Source organism: Ambystoma mexicanum, chromosome 1p (assembly GCF_040938575.1).
Source record: "Ambystoma mexicanum isolate Mex_15411 chromosome 1p, UKY_AmexF1_1, whole genome shotgun sequence".
In the NCBI taxonomy this organism is placed as follows: Eukaryota; Metazoa; Chordata; class Amphibia; order Caudata; family Ambystomatidae; genus Ambystoma; species Ambystoma mexicanum.
In genome coordinates this window covers 591,424,430-591,444,062 of record NC_090921.1, presented here as the reverse complement: position 1 = coordinate 591,444,062, position 19,633 = coordinate 591,424,430, and the positions used below count along the sequence as shown (strand labels likewise).

General features: G+C 46.1%; 1 protein-coding gene across 1 annotated transcript in view; it reads left to right on the top strand.

Moving 5' to 3' along the window:
- The window catches only part of ZAP70 (zeta chain of T cell receptor associated protein kinase 70), a 589,046-nt gene that overhangs the window by 519,893 nt on the left and 49,520 nt on the right, over window positions 1–19,633 (top strand). Inside the window, exon 13 of the mRNA XM_069649541.1 lies at window positions 6,514–6,626. Coding sequence (XP_069505642.1) covers window positions 6,514–6,626 — 113 coding nt within the window. The remainder of the gene's footprint in view (window positions 1–6,513; window positions 6,627–19,633) is intronic.

The following is a 19,633-nucleotide window of genomic DNA, read 5'->3' as shown; positions in this document are numbered from 1 at the left end:
GCCGTTAACGGGCCCCATATACATTTAGGCCTGTTTTGTTGCCCACATAGGGCAGCGTATTCTCTGTCTGTATCACTCAACCAAATCAGGTCATTCATCCACTTGTTCACCCAAGCAAGGAAGCATTGGTCCACTACAACAGGATGCACCTCCTCGCTGCTATCATGCAGGTCGCTAATAGTTTACGATATCGCTTGGGCATCCCGGGCAACCCCCAAAACATGTCTCACATCATCGTACAGGGAATGGTCTGCCCCAGCACCTCTGCCATGACCCCAATCACTGCCTCCCAGAAGGGATGCAGTTTAGCACACGGCCAGAGCATGTGAACCATGTCCGCCGGGTCTGCGCTGCACCTTGTGCATGTAGCTGGTTTAGTGTTATCATACTTATGTACTCGCGCTGGTGAAATGTAAGCCCTGTGGAAGGTTTTAAGTTGGATTCATTGCAGTCTGGAGCTGAAGACACCTGTGTGTGTGATGCCACATATCATCTCCCACTGCTTATCACTGAAGGTCTCCCCGGAATCTTTCTCCCACTTACCTTTACAGCTCAGCGGGGTGCGGAATGAGTCAGCCTGGATGATCTTATATATTGCTGATATCACCCCTCTGCACCCAGGAGAGTTTCTGATATATTGCAATAACTTTGTCGTTTGAGGGATGTCTGGGAATACTGGGGACGACTTCCTGAATGCTGCCTTCATCCTGAAATACTGCAATCTGCGTTGGAGTCCGCTACCCATCTTGTCAATAAACTTTTCCTGAGATACAAACATACCGCTTGGATACATATCATCCAATCGTACTATACCAGCTCCCTCCCAAGCACGTACTACCACTATGGATACATCGCATTTTGGTGCCAGAACCTCTATCTGCCATAATGAAATGCCTCGGTCAAACATGTGTTCCACTCAGAGCCTTTTTCGATAGCCCTCCTCCAGGCACTGTGCACACCGCGGCGTCTATTTTGTACCTGTCCGTAACCTTTCCGCAGATCAGCACTCCCTGTAGTGTGTGGGGCTGCACCGAGCCCCGCTCAATGTGCACGTGGGGAGTCGACGGCGCCCCCTCCATCCAGAACCTTGCGAAGGACAGTTGGGCTGCTAAGAAGTATGCCTCTACTTCAGGTGCGCAAATCCCTCCCTTTTCCCACGGTAAAACTAGCAATTCCCAGCTTATACGGGGGGCTTTCGGGTGCCATGCCAGTTTAATCATTTGGGATTGCACTTCACGGAAATAGCTCATTCCCGGCCATACCGGTATGTTTTGAAATACGTACACTCTGCTCATAAGGCTAAGTGGGTGTCTACACCACCTACCTACGCTGGTTCGTAGAGTCTGTAAGTAGCACTTGTGATTATCGTCTAACAACCTTTACTCCCAAATATGTGACAACTGTCTGTTCCCAACCAATACTTCACACCAGAATCGCTTCAAATCATCACAGGGTATTAAAATATAATTTTCTTTTTGTTCAAGGACTAATATAGCCCATTGATTTCCCCTACTTTGTATCCAGCCTTGAAACATTTTGTAGAATTGTTGCAGGCCCCCAAGAGCCATTTATTGGCAATTCGCCAAAAACACAGAAAGAAACTGTAGTGATGCTGAAAATGGGAGAAGCAGGGCTGTGACCCAGTAAATCGTGGGAATCGTTTAAGACACTCTGCTGGGAAGGATACTTCTTAAGGGAGGCATAGTTTTCCTCCTCATTTCATTGCATTACAGGATCAAATGTCCAATTTAATTGGAAAAAAAAGCTATTGAAGCATTATGGGAAGAGTAGAACTGCTGAGCAGCCTATGATGCACCGGGTTACTCAGCCGCATTACAAGCAGAAATAACCCCAACATCCTTTAAAATCCAAATATCATTTACAGTTACAGTCGGGATTCCTCCATTGTGGGAGGCCATTTCTCCACTTTTCCTTCAAACTCATGATATGATGTTCTAGTAATGGAGCCAGTAATTCCAGTAGGCCCACTTTTTAACTGCACTGCCATTCTCATAATAAGCCACTTTGTTTCGAAGTTGATAAGCCTAACCCGTAAACACGCACGCCTTTAGTTGAAAATGCCAACTGTTTTTAGTGGAAAAACACACTGGGGTAAGCCATTTTTTGACATTCTGTCTTGGCGTGTTTTTGTAATAGGCAATCATTGTGAACAGGTCCTTGGGGTTTATTTGGTCAAATCTGAATGTGCTGATGGCAAACGGATGAGATGTCTCCATCAAGATAACTGGTAATGGGAAGCGTGCAATGCCTGGGAGGAGATTCACTGTAAGGGTAGAATCTCTTCCCGATCACAATGGATGTGCCATGGAGAACCTCAAACAGTGCAGGCACTCAACAAGGGGCAAACAGGCTAAGCAAAATCACGTGACCCACCTCTTGCTTGCTCCACCTTTTAACATATTGTGCCTCATTACAAGGTTGGAGGTAGCCTTGCTGGTAAAACCGGCAAGGATAGATCCAAACCGGCAAGAAAATCCGGCACCCGTGAATGGGCAATTACCTGGGTATTCTGGCCCTGCCGAACCCGGTAATTGCCCTTTCGCGGGTTCCGGAGCAGGAAAATCCCCATTCCCATTTGAGCCCCATGGGGCTCAATGGGAATGGCTATGCCTGTATCACCGGCATGGTTCATTATAGTGCCGGTACTAAAAGCTTTGCTGTGCTCACAAGTGCCTTTCGTTCCGCCAGGTCAGACCTGGCGGAATGAAAGGCACCCGCGGCACAACTTGGAGTTTGCCGGTCCGGATACAACGGTACCGGTAAGCTTACTGGTACCGTTGTATCCGGACCGGCAACCTTGTAATGAGGTTGACTTTAGTTTTTTTGTGGCGTTAAAATCAGATCTCGGGTTTATAGAGCATAAAACTAAGCAGTTTCAAACTTACGCAATGGTGGGATGTGCTGGGGATGGTAAGATGGGGATTGGCAATATCAGTCCATTTGTTCTGTGAAACTGTCCCTGAAATGCTGCGAATAGTAGTTGTGCTACTTCTGCTAATGTAGCATCCAGTGGTTTCTAGAGCTGATCATTTGGGTACCCTGCATTAAAATGGAGATGCTGGGTTACATCTTAAATACATCATCTATAACAAAGCCGAAGGCTGTGTTGTAATTTCAAACCACTAAATATGATTATCTATTAATAATAAATAAGGCCAGATGTATGTTTGTCTGATGCCGTCATGCACAGAAGAGGCTGCCGGAATGCACAGAATGCTCTGCTAGAGGGAGTTGTTGCCTGTAGGATATACAGTAGTCCAATTCGCATATCTTTGCCTTTTGTCACTGGAAGATGAAGCTGTTGCCTTAGGATATATAGTGGTCCTACTGTGTTAATTAAAAGCTGCCCTTTGGCCCGTGTACACAGGCTTTTCCACTAGTTATTAATATTAGGGTATTTATTGAGCATGGGCGTAGCTTTGGGAAGCAGCGGAGTGCTTTACGGTCATAGGGCGAAGAACACTGTGAGAGAAGTGGAGAAAAAAGGAGCGGGAAGCTGAAAGGGGAGTGGGAGGGTGGGCAATTGGCTGCAAGGGATCTATAATAAATCAAACTGGTAGAATGTCGAGGATTACAGAGACGGATTATTGTTCTGAATGCGTTCCGTGGATTCCAGTATGCCTGATATTTTTTTCCTGAAAAGGGAAATCTTATCTCTCCACCCTTTGCATATATTGTAATTACAAATGACTAAATGAATGAAACTGACACAATGCCAATGAAGAGTGTTAGGGGGAGTTCTCATTACAGAGCTAAATTCCTCTCTCCTTATAGACCCCGAGCTCTTTTGCTGGACTTTGAGACTTTTAAATTTTAACCTTGGAGAGAGTGAGCCCTTTTTCTCCCTCACTCAGGTGTTTTGGTCTGATTTGGATTCTGTATTCTCTTTGTTTTTAGAGTCTGACAAACTCCATAGGCCTCACTGTTTGGATTGCGACACACAGCACCTTCAGTGTAGTGTCACAGAGAAATCCTTTGGATTTCTGCTAAGGCTTAAATACCTTCTCTTGGATAACTACTGTTTCCAAGAGTAGTAAAGTGAAATTGACTTTCCTTACATTTTCCTCTTTATAGACCCAGCACACACTATCTTACAATAGGGTGCTGGAGCGGTTACTTAGTATCCCCTTTGTCTAACTTCTCATGTAACATTTTGATGTTACCCTTTCTACAATTAATGGCTGGTGGCAGTGGTTCACTTTTTCCTACCATTGTGTGTTTTTACCGCGGGCTGCGTTCGCAGCTGCAGTATAGCACCCATGGGAGCCCATTATGTCAATATGTCCCGGTCTTCTTTTTTCGCCATTTCTTTTTGGACAGGTCCTTCCTGACTGTTCCTCTGCGCGCCAAGCCAGGTTTGGTCCCTTTGTTCATTTTGTCTTTGGCAGGGTACACTGATGAAGCCCACCTCTGGCTCCAGCGTGTCTGGCAGGGCAGGAAGCGAGGGGGGTTCCCGAAACTTCCTGTGCTTAGTCTTCTTGGTTACAGGAATACACCAAAAGGTGATTGGCCAGTTGGCTGTCGTTGCAGGACAGCCACCCTGCTGTGTGAGTTACAGCTAGGCTGTGAATGAATGGGAATGACTTGCAAAAAAGGTGAGGTCTTTTGCAAGGAAGACAGAGTCAACCACTGGATTAGGGAACTGAAGAAAGAAACTGGAAGAGGAGCTTGCTGCACCTCCTGGACCATTGGTTTTCCCGGTGAAGCCCTGCTGCAGTGCTGAAGCTCCTATTTTGACATCGACTAGAGAAGCCCAAAAAGGACGACTTCTCCCCTTGGGTTGGTGGGACCAATCGACCCCAAGATGAACTCAACTGAAACCCCTCTCTCTGCTGGCTGTACTTCCATTGCTGCTGCAGGATCCGAGTGCCAGGGGACAGGAACACCAGAATCGAGTGCATCATTTTTAAGCTGAACTCAAGCTCCAGGAAGATCCTCTGGACTCCCTCAAAGCAGGGCTGACCAAGCTTGAGCCACCTCAATAGACTGCTGGACCCCAGAAGCAAGGAAAGTCCACAAGGTGTCCAAGAAACGCAGTGATGCTATTTGCGAGTAGCTGAAACCGCGAAGTGCTGCCGGTGTGAATTGCGCCCAGTGCTGCCACCGACCTTCAAATCGTAGTGCAGGCGTGCCCAGATGTCCTCGCTCTTGTCCCCCCGACTGAGGCCCAGGAACAACAGGATCTGCATGAACTACAACAGGAACAGAAGCCAGCTGGAACCATTTCTTCAGACCTAAGGTACTGTGAACTAAGAGGTACTTACCTCTTGTATGTGTAGCTTGCTTTCTCTCAGTTGAGACTTGCATTTGCTGCCCTTTGCAGAGTTGCTTGCAGCTTTGCCCTTCACAAGCCTCCCAGCTTGTGGCCCAGCAGTGATTTCTCCTTACAACAAAACTCTCTTTAACATTGTGCAATACTTTTTACCTACCTTCAAGAAGTGCCTCAACTCCCCTAGACTTTGCCCAATTGACATTGGGTGTCCTGGCTCCCCGAAGACTCTTCTAACCTCTGACTTTGTGTTTAACTGTCCCTCCAAAAAGTCATACATACTTTACTTGTATAGCTGGGAAAGGGTTAATCTACATTGCATTGTGGGGTTCAAAAGTGCTTACCTGTTTGAGGAACATGTTAACAATATTTTCCTTCCCTAACCTTTTCCTTTTTGACACAACTTCAGTATTACCATTTAAGTGTGAACAGTGAAATATTAATGTCCACAGATTCCTAGCTATTGAAGTCACTTCAGGGTGAAGGAAATCTGTGTGCCATCCAAAAAGGGTATCTACGTACTTTATTGAACTGAAGGAGTGTATTTTGAAGTGTATTTTTATTGTTGCCAATTGCTCCCTTCTAAAGAAGGCTTATTTTAAAACTGACTGTTAAATTAATAAATAATTATTTTAATCAAGAAACCTTGAGTATTAGTGTTATTTGAATACATGTCACTGTGAAACTCTTATGTTGCAAACCTACAAACCCTACAGCTCACATTGACCCCTCTTGAGATAAGCCTGGCTGCTCAGTCACTTTACCAACTTGTGTAGTAGAGGCCTGTACCAAAGGTTGGGTTACCTATTGCCAAGAGGACAAGGCGGTGTAGTCTCCCACAGGGTTACTACAAACAATCTTGCCTAACAAAGAGTGTGTATTGATGGGGACAAGCGTGGGAAGGGCTTGGCATTGTTGGATTGGCAGAGGTGATGGTGCTACAGGAACACAATTCCTGGCACCTGCCTAGAGTGTCAACAACAGGGGGCACTACGGTGCACGATTTTATTTGCTGTATGCTGCATAAACCCTGGCACCTCCCCTCTGGGTTGCTAGCCGTTTTGCCTTTATTCACGGACAATTACTTGCTCATATATAACACACTTTGGGTTAGTAAATAGATTTTTCCTTTATCAATGATTTCAAGGATTGCACAAAGTAATTTAGGACGTGCATATGTCTGCTTGAGCTTACAGCTTACCTGCTGTTTTTGTTCCTGGTAGAAAATGAAGGGTCCGGAAGTAGCAGCCTTCATTGAGCAGAATAAAAGATTGGACTGCCCTGCCAACTGCCCTGATGAGATGTATAAACTGATGCAAGACTGCTGGATATACAAGTAAGCACCCACTTGTGCCACTCGCTGTATTGCGTACCCGACACTGTCTAAGTCTCTGCTGCTCCTGCTTCTTTGTTTTTACAACTATCCACGTGGGTGAAAGGAGCCAGTTATATATTCGTGTTGGAAGCCTGTTCCCATCACTGACATATGCAAGGGGTCCGTCCAGGGCATCTTTTACGCTACCACACAGCGTGGAGAAATGCGCAGATTACCTTTGAGAATCGGGTGACCTGCGATTTTATGAAAGTAGCGCAAATGAAAAACGTGCATCCGTTGCACTCTTTTTATTTGCGCTACTTTTTGAGATATGGTCCCTCGTTTTCATCCGGTCAGTTTGTGTCATCGGTATTTCCTGTGCCTGCTTGTTTGTCCTTCTCAAAGAGACATTCTCCATTAAAAAAGATACATGCAAATTTTACAGGGCGTGGAAACTAAAAACAAGGAAGTTGTGAGAGGTATAGTACGCAATAATATACCAGCGCAAGGGCAAAGTTGCACGGTATTAGCACTAGGGCAACGTTTGTCCTATTTTTATAAACACTGTCAGATGTAAAAAACTATTTCACCATGACAAGTGAAGTTTGCCATGGTATAAGCACCACGGCAGAAATTGCCATCGTACAAAAAAGATACAATTTTAATGCATTTTTTTTTACCAGGGCAAAGTTTGCCCTAGTGCTAATGCCATTCTGTATTAGCACTAGGGCAAAGTTTGATCTGTTGCAATAATGCAATGAAAATGTATCTTTTTTGCTCAGGGGTTTATATCATGCCAAACTGCACTTGACATGGTGCATTCGTTTTCTAATATGTCCCAGTTCAAAAATAGGGCAAACTTTGTCCTAGTGCTAATACCGTGCACCTTTGCACTTGCACAAGTGCAAAGTTTCTGTAATCTGGCCCCAGATGTGCATTGTTTTGATGATCGTTCTGTGACCGCGCACCTTTGCACTTGCACCAGTGCAAAATGCAAAGTTTCTGTAATCTGGCCCCAGATGTGCATTGTTTTGATGATCGTTCTGTGACCGCGCACCTTTGCACTTGCACCAGTGCAAAGTTTCTGTAATCTGGCCCCAGATGTGCATTGTTTTGATGATCGTTCTGTAACCACGCATCAGTTCTTTTGCTATTGGCTAGTGATGATGGAGAGATTCTCAAGTAAATTCAGTTTCTTTGGGTAATATTGAAAGACAGGCAATTATGAGAGTAGAAGCCACATATAGGAATATGCATTTGTTTTTTTTTATTTTTATGTCTAACGTTTTAACACTTCACAGGCTCAAAACGGGATAAAAAGAGACTTGATCAATCCACAAATCAATTGGAGAGTAGATGCTCCGTCTGACATGCTTTTAAGCTTTGGCTATTAGCCACCTATAAAGCAAAACCATTGTGTTAGAGCACAGCTAGGGAGAAGTGGCATATGCGTAGGAACGCACAGCTTGTAGATTCTGTTGGGTTATTTACCCATCCAATGACTGCCCATGTCCATGCTAATCCCTACTGCCATTCCTACACACTTCCTGCCCCATCCATGCCCAAAACACATTCTCCTGGCATCTATGTGAGCTACCTTCACCAAGGCTTACCATCGACCTTGTAATCAAAGTGCCTGATAGTGTTTTTTCAAAGCAGTCTTGTTAGAGTTGATGACTTAATTGGAGCTGTAAATGTGTTACTGGTGTAATAAAATGTCTTAACCAGGTCTGCCTTCATCCACTCAATGTTTATATGCACTATGCACGCCCTTCACTGAAGTCCCGTCAAAAAAAAACATTGGCAAGCTGGCAGTTTTGGCTTGAGTGTAAGTATTAGGCATTTGCCAGGCACTCTTTAATATGCCCAGGTACTCACACTGTTTTACAGCTGCTACCATTGGTGACCCATTAACCCATTAATAGCACTATGGCAGTGCCTGGCAAATGCCTTTCCCAAAGCCGAAACTGTTGGCATTGCCAATGCTTGTTTTAAAAGCTTTGATTTCACCTGTAAATCCCTTTGTAGCCCATCAATTGAAGAGAAAGACTACACTTTGATGACCTGTATTGTTTTATTTATTATGTATTGTACTGTAGTTCAAGGAACATTTCACATTATACATTAAAGTAATGCAGTTATAAAATCATTACACAACATCATACACCAGCCAATAATTGTGGTAGATAACTAGACGAAGGGCCTCATTATGACTCTGGTGGTAGCCGTGCCGGTAAATACATTAATTTTCCGGCGCCCGGGAATGGGCAATTACTGGTCCAGAATCCAGGCCAAGTGACCCAACATATCGTATTTCCCCTTCTCATAGTGCACTTTGCATCTCGTATCGTTCTATCAAACCATTTCTGATACATCTTCCCTTCCTTCAGTTGGTAACACCCACTCTTCAATACAATGCTGGAGGACAAGGATTTAAACCAGTGTATGATATGATATGATATGTTAAGGCATTTATAACGTGCCTATAGACAAGTGTTTCAATTTGTGATGTGGCAAGGGAGGGGGAACAGAGGGAAGACAGAGACAACGATCTTACTAGGCCTGGTGACATTCATTTCGCGCAAGTGCAGGGGATTGGGAGGGGGCAGTGCAATACATAGGATCAACAGTAAAAAAAAAATATAATAAATAAACACAGTAGGTAAAAGTGCAGCCAGATAGTGGCAAGTGCAGGGGTTAGTGCAGACATCAAGTGTCAAGAGCTGGTGGGGACTGTAGGGATACAGAAACAGCCCCCAAGTTCAGGGGTTGCCCGAGAGGCAGTGCAGGTGTGTAGCTGGCGGTGGAGGGGACCTGTGCCCGAGATCAGAGGGTAGCCAGGTGACCAGTGCAGTTTCAGTCAGAAGTTCAGCAGGGAAGAGGAGGAGAGAAAGCAGAAGCAAAGAGGAAGGTCTTGATGTTCTTCCGGAACCAGAGATGGTTCTCCTCAATTTTCAGGGAGGCAGGGAGGTTGTTCCGGAGGGAGGCCCCAGCCGAAGAAAGAGATCTACCACCAACTCGTTGCTTGGAGAAGCGACTGACCCTGAGGAAATTGGAGGCAGATGAGTGAAGAGCTCAAGAAGGAAGATATTTAGGAAGAGAGAGTTGCAGGTATTGAGGCCCCAGACCCCAGGAGGCCTTGTGGACAGTGCAGAGGGTTTTGAACTTAATTCTTGCAGCCACTAGGAGCCAGTGCAGAGATTTCAGTCCTGGAGAGATACGATGCCTGGACCTGAGGCCAAGGACAAGTCTCGCAGTCCTGTTCTGAATGAGTTGCAGAGGGCGGAGAGTAGAAGCAGGCAGATTTAGAAAGAGGCTGTTGCAGTAGTTCAGCCTAGAGAGAACCCGAGCTCTGGAGACAGTGAGCTTCTGGGTGACAGAGAGGAAAGGAAGACCTCTTCTATCGTCATACAGTTAATTAACTCTGTCATATAGTCGCCTTCAGCTGTCAGCACCTCACTCAATTTAGTCAGATTTGCAGCTGTCCAAGAAACCCTGTTCCCGGCACTATTCACTGCCACATCTCCCAGTAATATTGAGGTGTCCACAGAGTCACCAACCTGCAATTTTGACATAAGAGCCAAAAGGGCACTATAGTTATTGGCAAAGACCTCCGTACCTGTTACATTGGTAACATGGAGATTTTACTGAAAAAGTAGTCTAGGGTTGCAGCACAGTTCCAGCTAGTCCATGGAGCATCCCCAGGAATATCATTCACAATTCTCCAATTCTACATCCACAGCTCACACTCCTGCATAAAGTTAGCCCATACTGGTCACTGGTCATTACTGCATGATCTCTTCATTTGGCAAGTTTGCCTAACGTACACTGTCTCTTCAACTAGGGTATCATTAATGCAGCGTGCATATAGATCTCCGCCAATAATGACCAGGTCAATGCCATCTGGCTCAAGCCTGTTTATCACTACTTCCGGCACACCCTCTTGTATTGCTTCCGTGCTTGTACGGCCAGGCGGGTCATACATGTTGACAATCAACATCCTGGTGCTTTCCCGTGTGTTCATTTCAACAGCTGGCACGTTCCACTCATGAAGAGGGACAGGGATCTGGCATCCTTCTAGTATATGTTTCACGCCTATCTATAGGCTGCCCGAAGGGTGCGCTCAGAGACCCTTTCTTGCCCTATTCTGAAATATCCTACACCCATCAAGTTTATAATCTGCTGTGAGCTAAGACAACAGGCCATCCTTGCAACAGTAATGATCAGATCCCATGGTGTTCCAAGACATTCACCATCTCTTTTCCGACCTTACAGGCAGGAAGCTCTGGAGCCGCTTCCAGTCATCAGAACCTTTCATTTCCTTCCCACTCCCATGTCCAACTACTATAATTCTGCCGTCCTTACTGGCAGTAATTCTTAAATTAGGCCGGGGTTCACTGCAGATGCTCAATTCCCGTGGTGACTGCGGCTCTCTACGCTCACCCAAGTCAAATCCCATTTTAAGGAATTCTGACATCTGGCTCCTAATCAAATGACAGTGTCACTGGTATAACAGTATACCTGTGTCACTCGCCCATCCTTACAGACAATAGGCTCCACATGCTCTAGATCCCCTGAATGGAGGACCCGTGAGGTGGGGATAGTCCAAAACAATTGTAGAATGTGAGAGCGGCTTATTCACTTAATTCATGTTCTTTAAACAGCTTTGCTATTGAAAACCCTCTAGTGTCCGTTATGCCAGCAGAACCTAACGAACGCAATTGTTTATCAGAGACACCGTTTTTGTTAGAACTAGGGCCACATTTACAGTCTGTATCCCCCCTTCCCCACTGAATACCTGCCCAACCTCCTCCATTTGAAATCGGTCAGGCACAGCCTGGCCATCACTGTTTCTAATTTGTCATTTTTTGGCTGCTTAACATTCACTTTTAGTGTGTCCGGAGTTGAACACCTCTGTGACAAGTCGCTAATCACGCCTGATAATTCTGGTTCACAGCCACTTTAATGAACGTTTGTTTTCCCAGTCGGCGTGGAGGTTACCACCGAGCTAGCTTCTTATGTTCCTTCCTCCATTACATCGTTCCTTTCAGCAAATAAATCTGGAGTTACAGACAGGTCTTCACTCTGGGGCTGCCCTACTTCCTCCATCCGCTCAGCTACTCCTTCCTGTGGTACAACTTCTACCGCTGTCTCCAATTGGTAGTTTTCAGTTTGGAGGGAGTGGCACAAGTTTAGCAACAAGTTATTGTCCATCACAGTCTATTTCTCACTTAGTGCCCCATTTGTTGTATCAACTTTAGGTTGTGTGGAGGGCTTAGCAACAGTAGTCATTTCCAAAGTAATCCACGATTTTTCCATGTGCGAGGGGGGGGGGGGCTTACCACTGACTGACCTTTAAAGGGCACTTCAGGGGATACATTATTCCCTAATCCTCCATGTTGTGGGGCAAGTTGAACGTTTTCACCCCTCCCTTTTTCAAATCATAGTGCATATATTGCCCCCCTGCTTTTCCCCTTGACTTTCCCAGGCATAGCACAGACAGTGTCAAATACAACCCAGTGATATAATACACCGAAGGCTCACCGTGATGTTATGGCCTTTTATTCCTTTTCTCCACAGACTGCCAACTACACACTTGGATCACACTTGAGGATGCGCACACTGATACGACACACAGGGGTTTTAGATCCGCTGCTCAGTGCAGAGGGCCGAACCACTAGTTCACCAAGGAAAAGTAATAGAGCTCTAAGCACTGCTCTGTATATCAAACAGCCTTTCAATGTAAAAATGGGCTGCAGAATACACCAAACACCATTTAGCTGCTTATTGCACACTTGATTCGCACTTGACGACATGCACGCTGATGCGCCATGTGGGAGTTTTGAATCCGCTGCTCAGTGCAGAGGGCCAAGCCACCAACTCACCAGGGAAAAGTAATGGAGCTCCAAGCACTGCTACTTAGAGCAAACAACCTTCCAATGTAAAAATGGATTGCACAACACACCAAACACCACGTAGCTACCGACTGCACACTTGGATCACACTTGAAGATGACCTGTATTGCAGAAGGTGGAGATTTGCATAGCATCATATTCAAAAGTTAACATCCATTTGTTGTCAAACCTAAAGTGGGACTGCTAATGGACAACCAACCCAAATGTATGACTGGCGATGCTACAAACACAAGACAATTAACTTTCTCCCAATCTGAAAGCATGAATGACATCAAACCTACACTGAAAGCTCTGCACTGGCTCTCATTGGTTTCAAGGAAACAGGTAGAGTCTGTGCATCTTTAACAAGGTGTTCTGGAAAGAAGACACACATTTCTAAATAAACTGGCACCACATTACATCCCAAGCAGGAAGCTCTGTTCATCCCAGTGCCTACATTTTTGTATTTGTATTTATTCATGAAGAGGTTATTATTTTGAACAGAGAACCTGCAAAGTCGGCAATAACAGGAATCAGAGCCATTCCTAGAGCAGGCTGCCTTTACATAACAGCATAGTTAGATTGAAAGACTTATAACCCGTGGTGAAGGGGCAAGAATAGGAATACAAAACAGCGACGTTTTAAATTCAGTAACCTGGGGACAACATTTTCATATTTACAAATGATAAGATATGATAGGGTATTTATAACAGGCTTAATACCCAGAGGTTTCTAAGCGCGGACCCAGGAATCGAACCTCTGGTGTTTCATGTAGTCTTGCTTCCAAGACGAACACGTTGCCCCTGAGCTATCCTCCCGAGACAAAATTACATAGAGTGTTCCTGAGGAAAGAATGAAGGAGAGGTGGGTGGACGGGTGACTTTAGATAGGTAGGCTGGGTGGTTGGGAGGCTCCTTCCTTCACTAGCAGGTGGGGTTTGAGCATTCCAGTAAAGTGGGGCAAGCAGGGAAATGTTGTGAAAGTGGGATGAGACACATGGGTATGGGGGACTGAAAGGTTGTGAAGAGATAAGGAGGAGAGGGTTAGACAAGGAGAGTACAGTGAAATGCATTCAGTGAGTGGTGTCAATACCATGGATACATTTGTAGATGAGGAGCAGGAATTTAAAGAGAGAGTAATTGCGCATGGAGAGTGGATCCAGCATGGTGATGGTAGGTATAGGTGGGACAGGATCTGGGTAGGTTGAAAACTGTGGATGTCACAAAGCTGAGGACTTTGTTGACGGAGGCAAACGAGTAGTGGGGTAGATTAGGAAGTAGGTTTGCACAGTAGTCCAGTTTGCCGTGGATCCTGTGCAACATCTGAGAGTCTTGCCTCAAAAGCAAAGCTCCCTGGTCCCACAACAGCATGGACTCAATGCTGTCAGTAAGTGTGGAGACGATCTGCAACACTGCTTCCCTTGTTTTTGAGCCTCCACTTCGTGCCCAGCCAAGGTGTGCAGCTAAGGACCAAAAGCCTTCATTACTGCCACTACAGCCAGACTCAATCTCCTAAACACACCTCAAACCACTCAACTAAAACCCCTTTTCTTCACTTTGTGCTATTGCACAGGCAACCTTCAGGAGAATGGCCGCCCATCAGATAATGTTATTGTTAGCCATTTCTGATTCCAGTTTAAAACCCAGCCCTTCAAATATATCCAAAAGCAAAACTTAAGCACAAAAGTAGAGGTTATGGTTTTAGTTGAGTGGTATGATGTGATTTGTCTAAAGTGCAGTGGCAGTAATGAGCTGGTAGGGTATTGGGACACACTCAACGGGAACCCCAAGGTTGCAAACCTACAGTGAAGGTCTGAGGAAATCAGAGGGGAAAAGATGGTGAGGAGAAAGAGGAGTTCACGTTGGGTGTGGAGGAAATATGACTTCTGTCTTAAAGGAGTTTAGTAAGAGGCAGAGTAGACCCACCCAGTGGCACATGCTGGTTAGGAAGTTAGGAATGCATTTAGAGATTGTTGGTCCAAAAGAGGGGAGGAAAGGGGAAGGAAATGAATATCTGGATATCGTCAGCAAAGAGATAATAGTAAAATGAGTTTACCAAGGGAGAAGATGCGTAAGGTGAAGGGAAGCGCTCCTCATACGGATCTTTGAGGAATCCCCATGGGAAGGATGTGTTGGGGAGGAGCTGCTGCATCCTGTGACATGGAGGCGACAGAGTGGCCAGAGAGATAAGAGCGCACTCAGTTTAGTACAGTGCCCTTGAAGTGAAGGGGGAAGAGTTTAAAGGGGGGGGGAATGCTCTATGCTGTCCTAAAGCCAACTGGAGGGTCTAGAAGCATGAGCTTAGAGGGGAATAGAAATACATATAGCTCCAGAACCTTTTGATTACTGGGCCCAGGGCTTTGGAGCACATGAATTTCAATCTGGAGAGAAACCCAGCAACCTTCAAATAAATACATGTTGTGTGAGTTGTAGGTTCCCTCCATTGTAAGTAAAGCCCCAGATTTCTGATCCATAGAGTGAAACAGTGTGAAGTTTAGCCTCATATACCCTAAGCATAATTGTAGCAGCTTGCATGTTAAGATTTAGTGTCAAATTAAATAATCCCTGCCTATTTTTCCGACATAACTGCTTCATTTCATATTTCTGGTTCGAAAGTGTAGGTGAGAGTCTCAACCTTATTTAATGAAATGTGTTTACTTTTGGTATTCCTTTAGCCTATAAATAAAAGGAAATATGACAAGCAACAGTTTTAGTTGAAGAGACCATGACAGCAGACTTACTTACATTCAGTTTTGTAATGTATTATTGTGTTTTTGGTTTGCAAGCAAACCTTACACATACACAAGTTATATGAAATAAGGAAGTAAACAGATAATACCAATAAGGTATACATTACTCCAGATAAACATCAACAGATAAAGATCCATAAAAAGAAGCACCAAATATGTACATACATTTGTCTAGCTAACAATTCAAATTACATCAATTCATAAAGCATAAGACCATTGCTTAACATTCTTTCATTTGCAAACCTAATAGCATTAATTGCTGAGGATACCTGTTTCCCGGCTACTAAGACATGTGTCTGTGCAATAGAGCTCAACTCATACAAAAACTGATTCAATTACTTCCATCTCAAAAGTACAAGATTCAGACATACAATAAAGAGGTGCTCCACAGTTTCAATACATTCATCATTGTTACAGAACCATTACAAAATAACAAACATGCCTTTCCAAGGTTTAAACGATTCCGCCTACTAGTAAACTCAACACATTGGTGGCCAGCGCTGGTGTGGACACAGGAGTGACTTAGCCCACTGTCCCACTGAACAATTGTACGAGAAAATGGTTATTGTGGTACATTGCACTCATTGCACTGCCACTGAAACGCAGTACTTTATATTTCAGGCCAAGTGGAATCGGTTAAACCATTAGATAACAATGACTATCTGACTTCCATATTTATTGGATGAAATTTCGAAATCCAATACAACAGCCAACACATGTTTCGATTTACAAGGTCCTCTTCAGGCCTGTATAAATCATACATTATAACACACATGACAGAGACCAACACTATACTTACAACCATTGATCAATGAAAAGCAATTTAGATTCATCAAATTGAATCGGAGAGTCCCAGTGTGGCAGCTGTGGGAGCTGTTATGTCCTGCCCTGGCCCATTCGTGCAATGAAGCGCAGACAAGATGGCACGTCTTAACTCCTTTATTCCGATCACAAAACTGACTTGCTTCCTGCTCTCCCTTCCCTCCTCCAAACCTCCTCCCTCCCCGTTCCTGGTTTCACTTTCCCTTGCCCTTTACTTCATAACAACCCCCCCCCTTACTTATCATGGAAGTTCAGGGCCTACATTTCTTCAATGAGGCGGGCAGGCTTCCTTGATAGTGGCTGGGGTCGACCGGGCGGGTTGCCTGGGTCACCGTCCAGTGCCTGTGGCGGAGGGTCCTCAGGCGGTTCGGGCGGTTCAGAGGTTGTCTCTTGGCTTTCGGGTTCCTCCTCTTCCAGGGGTACGCCTTCCTCCGGGTTCTCCTGGAACATCTTCCGGAAAAACAATGCATTCCTTGTTATTTCACCTTGTTCTCACATGGCGGTGATCATCACGAGGGGCTCCGGTCTGTATCGGGAATCGATCTTTCTGCTCTGGGCTTGTCTGACTAGCACGATTTCGCCTATGGGAATTTAGGGGACTCTGGCTCTCTGTTTCTGGACGGCCCACTCTTTGGCTTTCTTTCTTTTCTCAGCTTCTCTCCTTTGTATTTCGGCATTTTCTGCTTGGGTGTAGTCTTCCAGCTGTTTCAGTCTGTTCCGTGGTTTGTATTGGATAATCAGTTCTGCTGGGGTCCGGCCAGTCGCCTCATGGGGTGTGTGCCGATAGCTTCTCAGCATCTGGGAGATGGCTTGGGGCATGGATGTTTGATCCACTGCCGCCTTTTGGTGCGTCCGCTTGAAGTTAGCCATAAAGCGCTCCACCGTGCCACTCGCTTGGGGCCATAGTGGCGTGATCCTCTGGTGGTGGAATCCCAGGTGCGCTGCGAACTTCCCAATTCCTGCCCTTGCAAAGGTGGGCCATTGTCTATTTTCACAATGTTGGGGACACCCCATATGCTGAACAGTTTGTCTACCATGGCTACAACCAGATGGGATGCCGTTGACTGCACGTGTTTCAATAGGGGGAATCTTGTGTATGCATCAGTTGATACTAGGAGGTAGCCTCCTTCTTCCAGCGGGCCGTAAATGTCTTATGCTACTCGTTGCCACGGTCCCTCAGGAAGGGGGACTGTCTGGAGTGGGCATGGGGGCGAGCTTGACGCATTTATTTGGCATGGGTAACAGTGCTTCAGCGTGTCCTCGACTATTGTGTCCATGTGTGGGAACCAGACTTGATTGCGTAGTACCTTCTTGGTGTTGGCTATGCCACGGTGCCTCTTGTGCACAATCATGACTAGTCTGTTTCCTATCAGTAACATTCCTTGGCTTGTCGTGGCCAGTTCCCCATGTATCTTCGCTATTCTTGATAGGTCTCTCCTGTCTGCTCCGCCAGCCCCGGTTCAAAGTGTTCCATGGCTACCTGTCGCCACCTGTTGGCGTTTGTTAGTTGAACGGCTGCCCTTATTGTGGGGTCGGCAAAGCTGCATTCCCCAAATTGTTTCATTGTGATTGCTGGGGGAAGGGCCTTCAGGGACAGGTATGCGATATAGTCCTCTGCTTCACTTGCATCTTGGTCTCGGGGGTTTTGTCTGGGTGTCTTGAAAGGTAATCAGCCGGATTTGCTTTGCCTCCTGGTTTTTGGACGATGGTGTAGTCATATTAAGGAGGCGGATGCCCCACCATTCGATGCGTGGCAGCATCTTGATCTTGAGGTTTCCAAACAGGGCCAATAGGGCTTGGTGGTCGGTAACCAGCATGAAGGTCCTGCCGACAGGGGCGTTGCTAGGGGGGGGCTAAGGGGGCTATAGCCCCTGGTCTTTTGGCTGTAGCCCCGGATAGAATCTCAGGAGCTACAGCCAAAAAACTAGCTAGCCCCTAGTCCCAACAGTTCCGACATCAGCGTAGCCCCGGGTCTTTTCCAGACCTAGCAACTCCCCTGCTTGCCGATGATGAAATGGTGGAACTTTTTGCATGCCCAGACTGCTGCCAGGCTCTCACGTTCCGCCTGCGAGTAGGCCTGGTCTATGGGGTTCAACGCCCGGCTGGCGTATGCGACCACGTGCGTTTCCGTGTTCTGTTGCGGATTGGTCTGGGCCAATATGGCTCCTAGGCCCACGGGGCTGGCGTCCACCGTTATTTCCGTGTCCCACTGTGGGTTGAAGTATGCCAGCTGGCGGTTGTTTGCTAGCTCTTGTTTGATCTTGGAGAACGCTTGTTGGCACTGTTCCTCCCATGTGAATGGCTGGTCTTTCTCAAGTAGTTGTCGTAAAGGGTTGGTGAGTGTTGTGTAGTGTGGAAGATACCGTCCACAGTACCCTGCCATGCCCAAGAACGAGCGCAGTTCGATACATCTCTCGGGTTCGTTAGGTTGACAATGGCACTGATCTTGTCCGGGTCTGCTCTGATACCTTGGTCCGAGAAGATGTGCCCAAAAAAGCACAGACTGTGTTTGTTGACTTCACATTTGAGGCTATTAAGTGTGAGAACGGCTTCCTGAAGGATGTGGCATACCTGCTTCAACGCTTCGTCATGCTGGTCATGTGTTACTCCAAAGACCAGGATGTCGTTGCTGTAGTTAAAGGCGTTAGTCACTGGGCTGATGAGTCTTCGAGTGGTTTTTTAGAAGAGGTCCCAGATATGACCTGCACCCCTGCCCCCCATTGCGAGTTGCCAGTAAGGTACTCGCCGTGGTACGTGACGTATGAGGAGCAAATGAACCAACAGAGAGCCGCACTGGGACTCTGCCCCTTGTACGTAAGGAGATCAATACCGGTTGAAGCAGCCATAACGCGACAACCCTGGGCAGCACGATACCCTATCAGACAGCCATACCAGCCACTGATACAAAATGAGGAATACCTACACACGGTCCACAAGGAGACCCCTAAAGCCTTAATGAAAGGCCAATGAAAATAAACCAAGGGCCCGAGCAGCCCCGAGAACAAACAGAATTGGCTACTGAAAGCACGAATGCCAGTACTAGTAACTGCAAGGATAATGATAATGGATGCCGGGGAGAGACACTGTTAAAACGTAAGAGAATGGTGCCATAAGACAAGATGGAAGCAACCGCCCTGTTGAATGTGTGTAAATAAGCTTGAAATGCAAGAGGCTAAGAAATCGATACTGCTTGCTATGCCTAGTAGAGGAGTAGAGCGGCAAGCACCAACCATATATCTACCTCAATACTGCACAATGTACACGTGCAACTCCATTTTGTGAAAGCAGAAATGTACCCAGGCGGCCAAAGGCCTGACAGGCTGAGTTTAGAAACCCAGCAAAGACCAGAGAAGGAGCAGAATCGAAACTCAACAAAGAGAGGCTTATGCCGGGGAGATCGAGGTCAACCAGAGAAGGGGAGGTGAGCATGAGCTCACGAGACTTCATCTACAGAGAATACCAGCCCGCCCGTGAAGGTCAAGATAAGAGAGGCCCATGCAGGTGGCCAAGCGCACACAGAATTAAATGCACAAAAGGTTGGAAACTGAAGCAGATTCACGGTG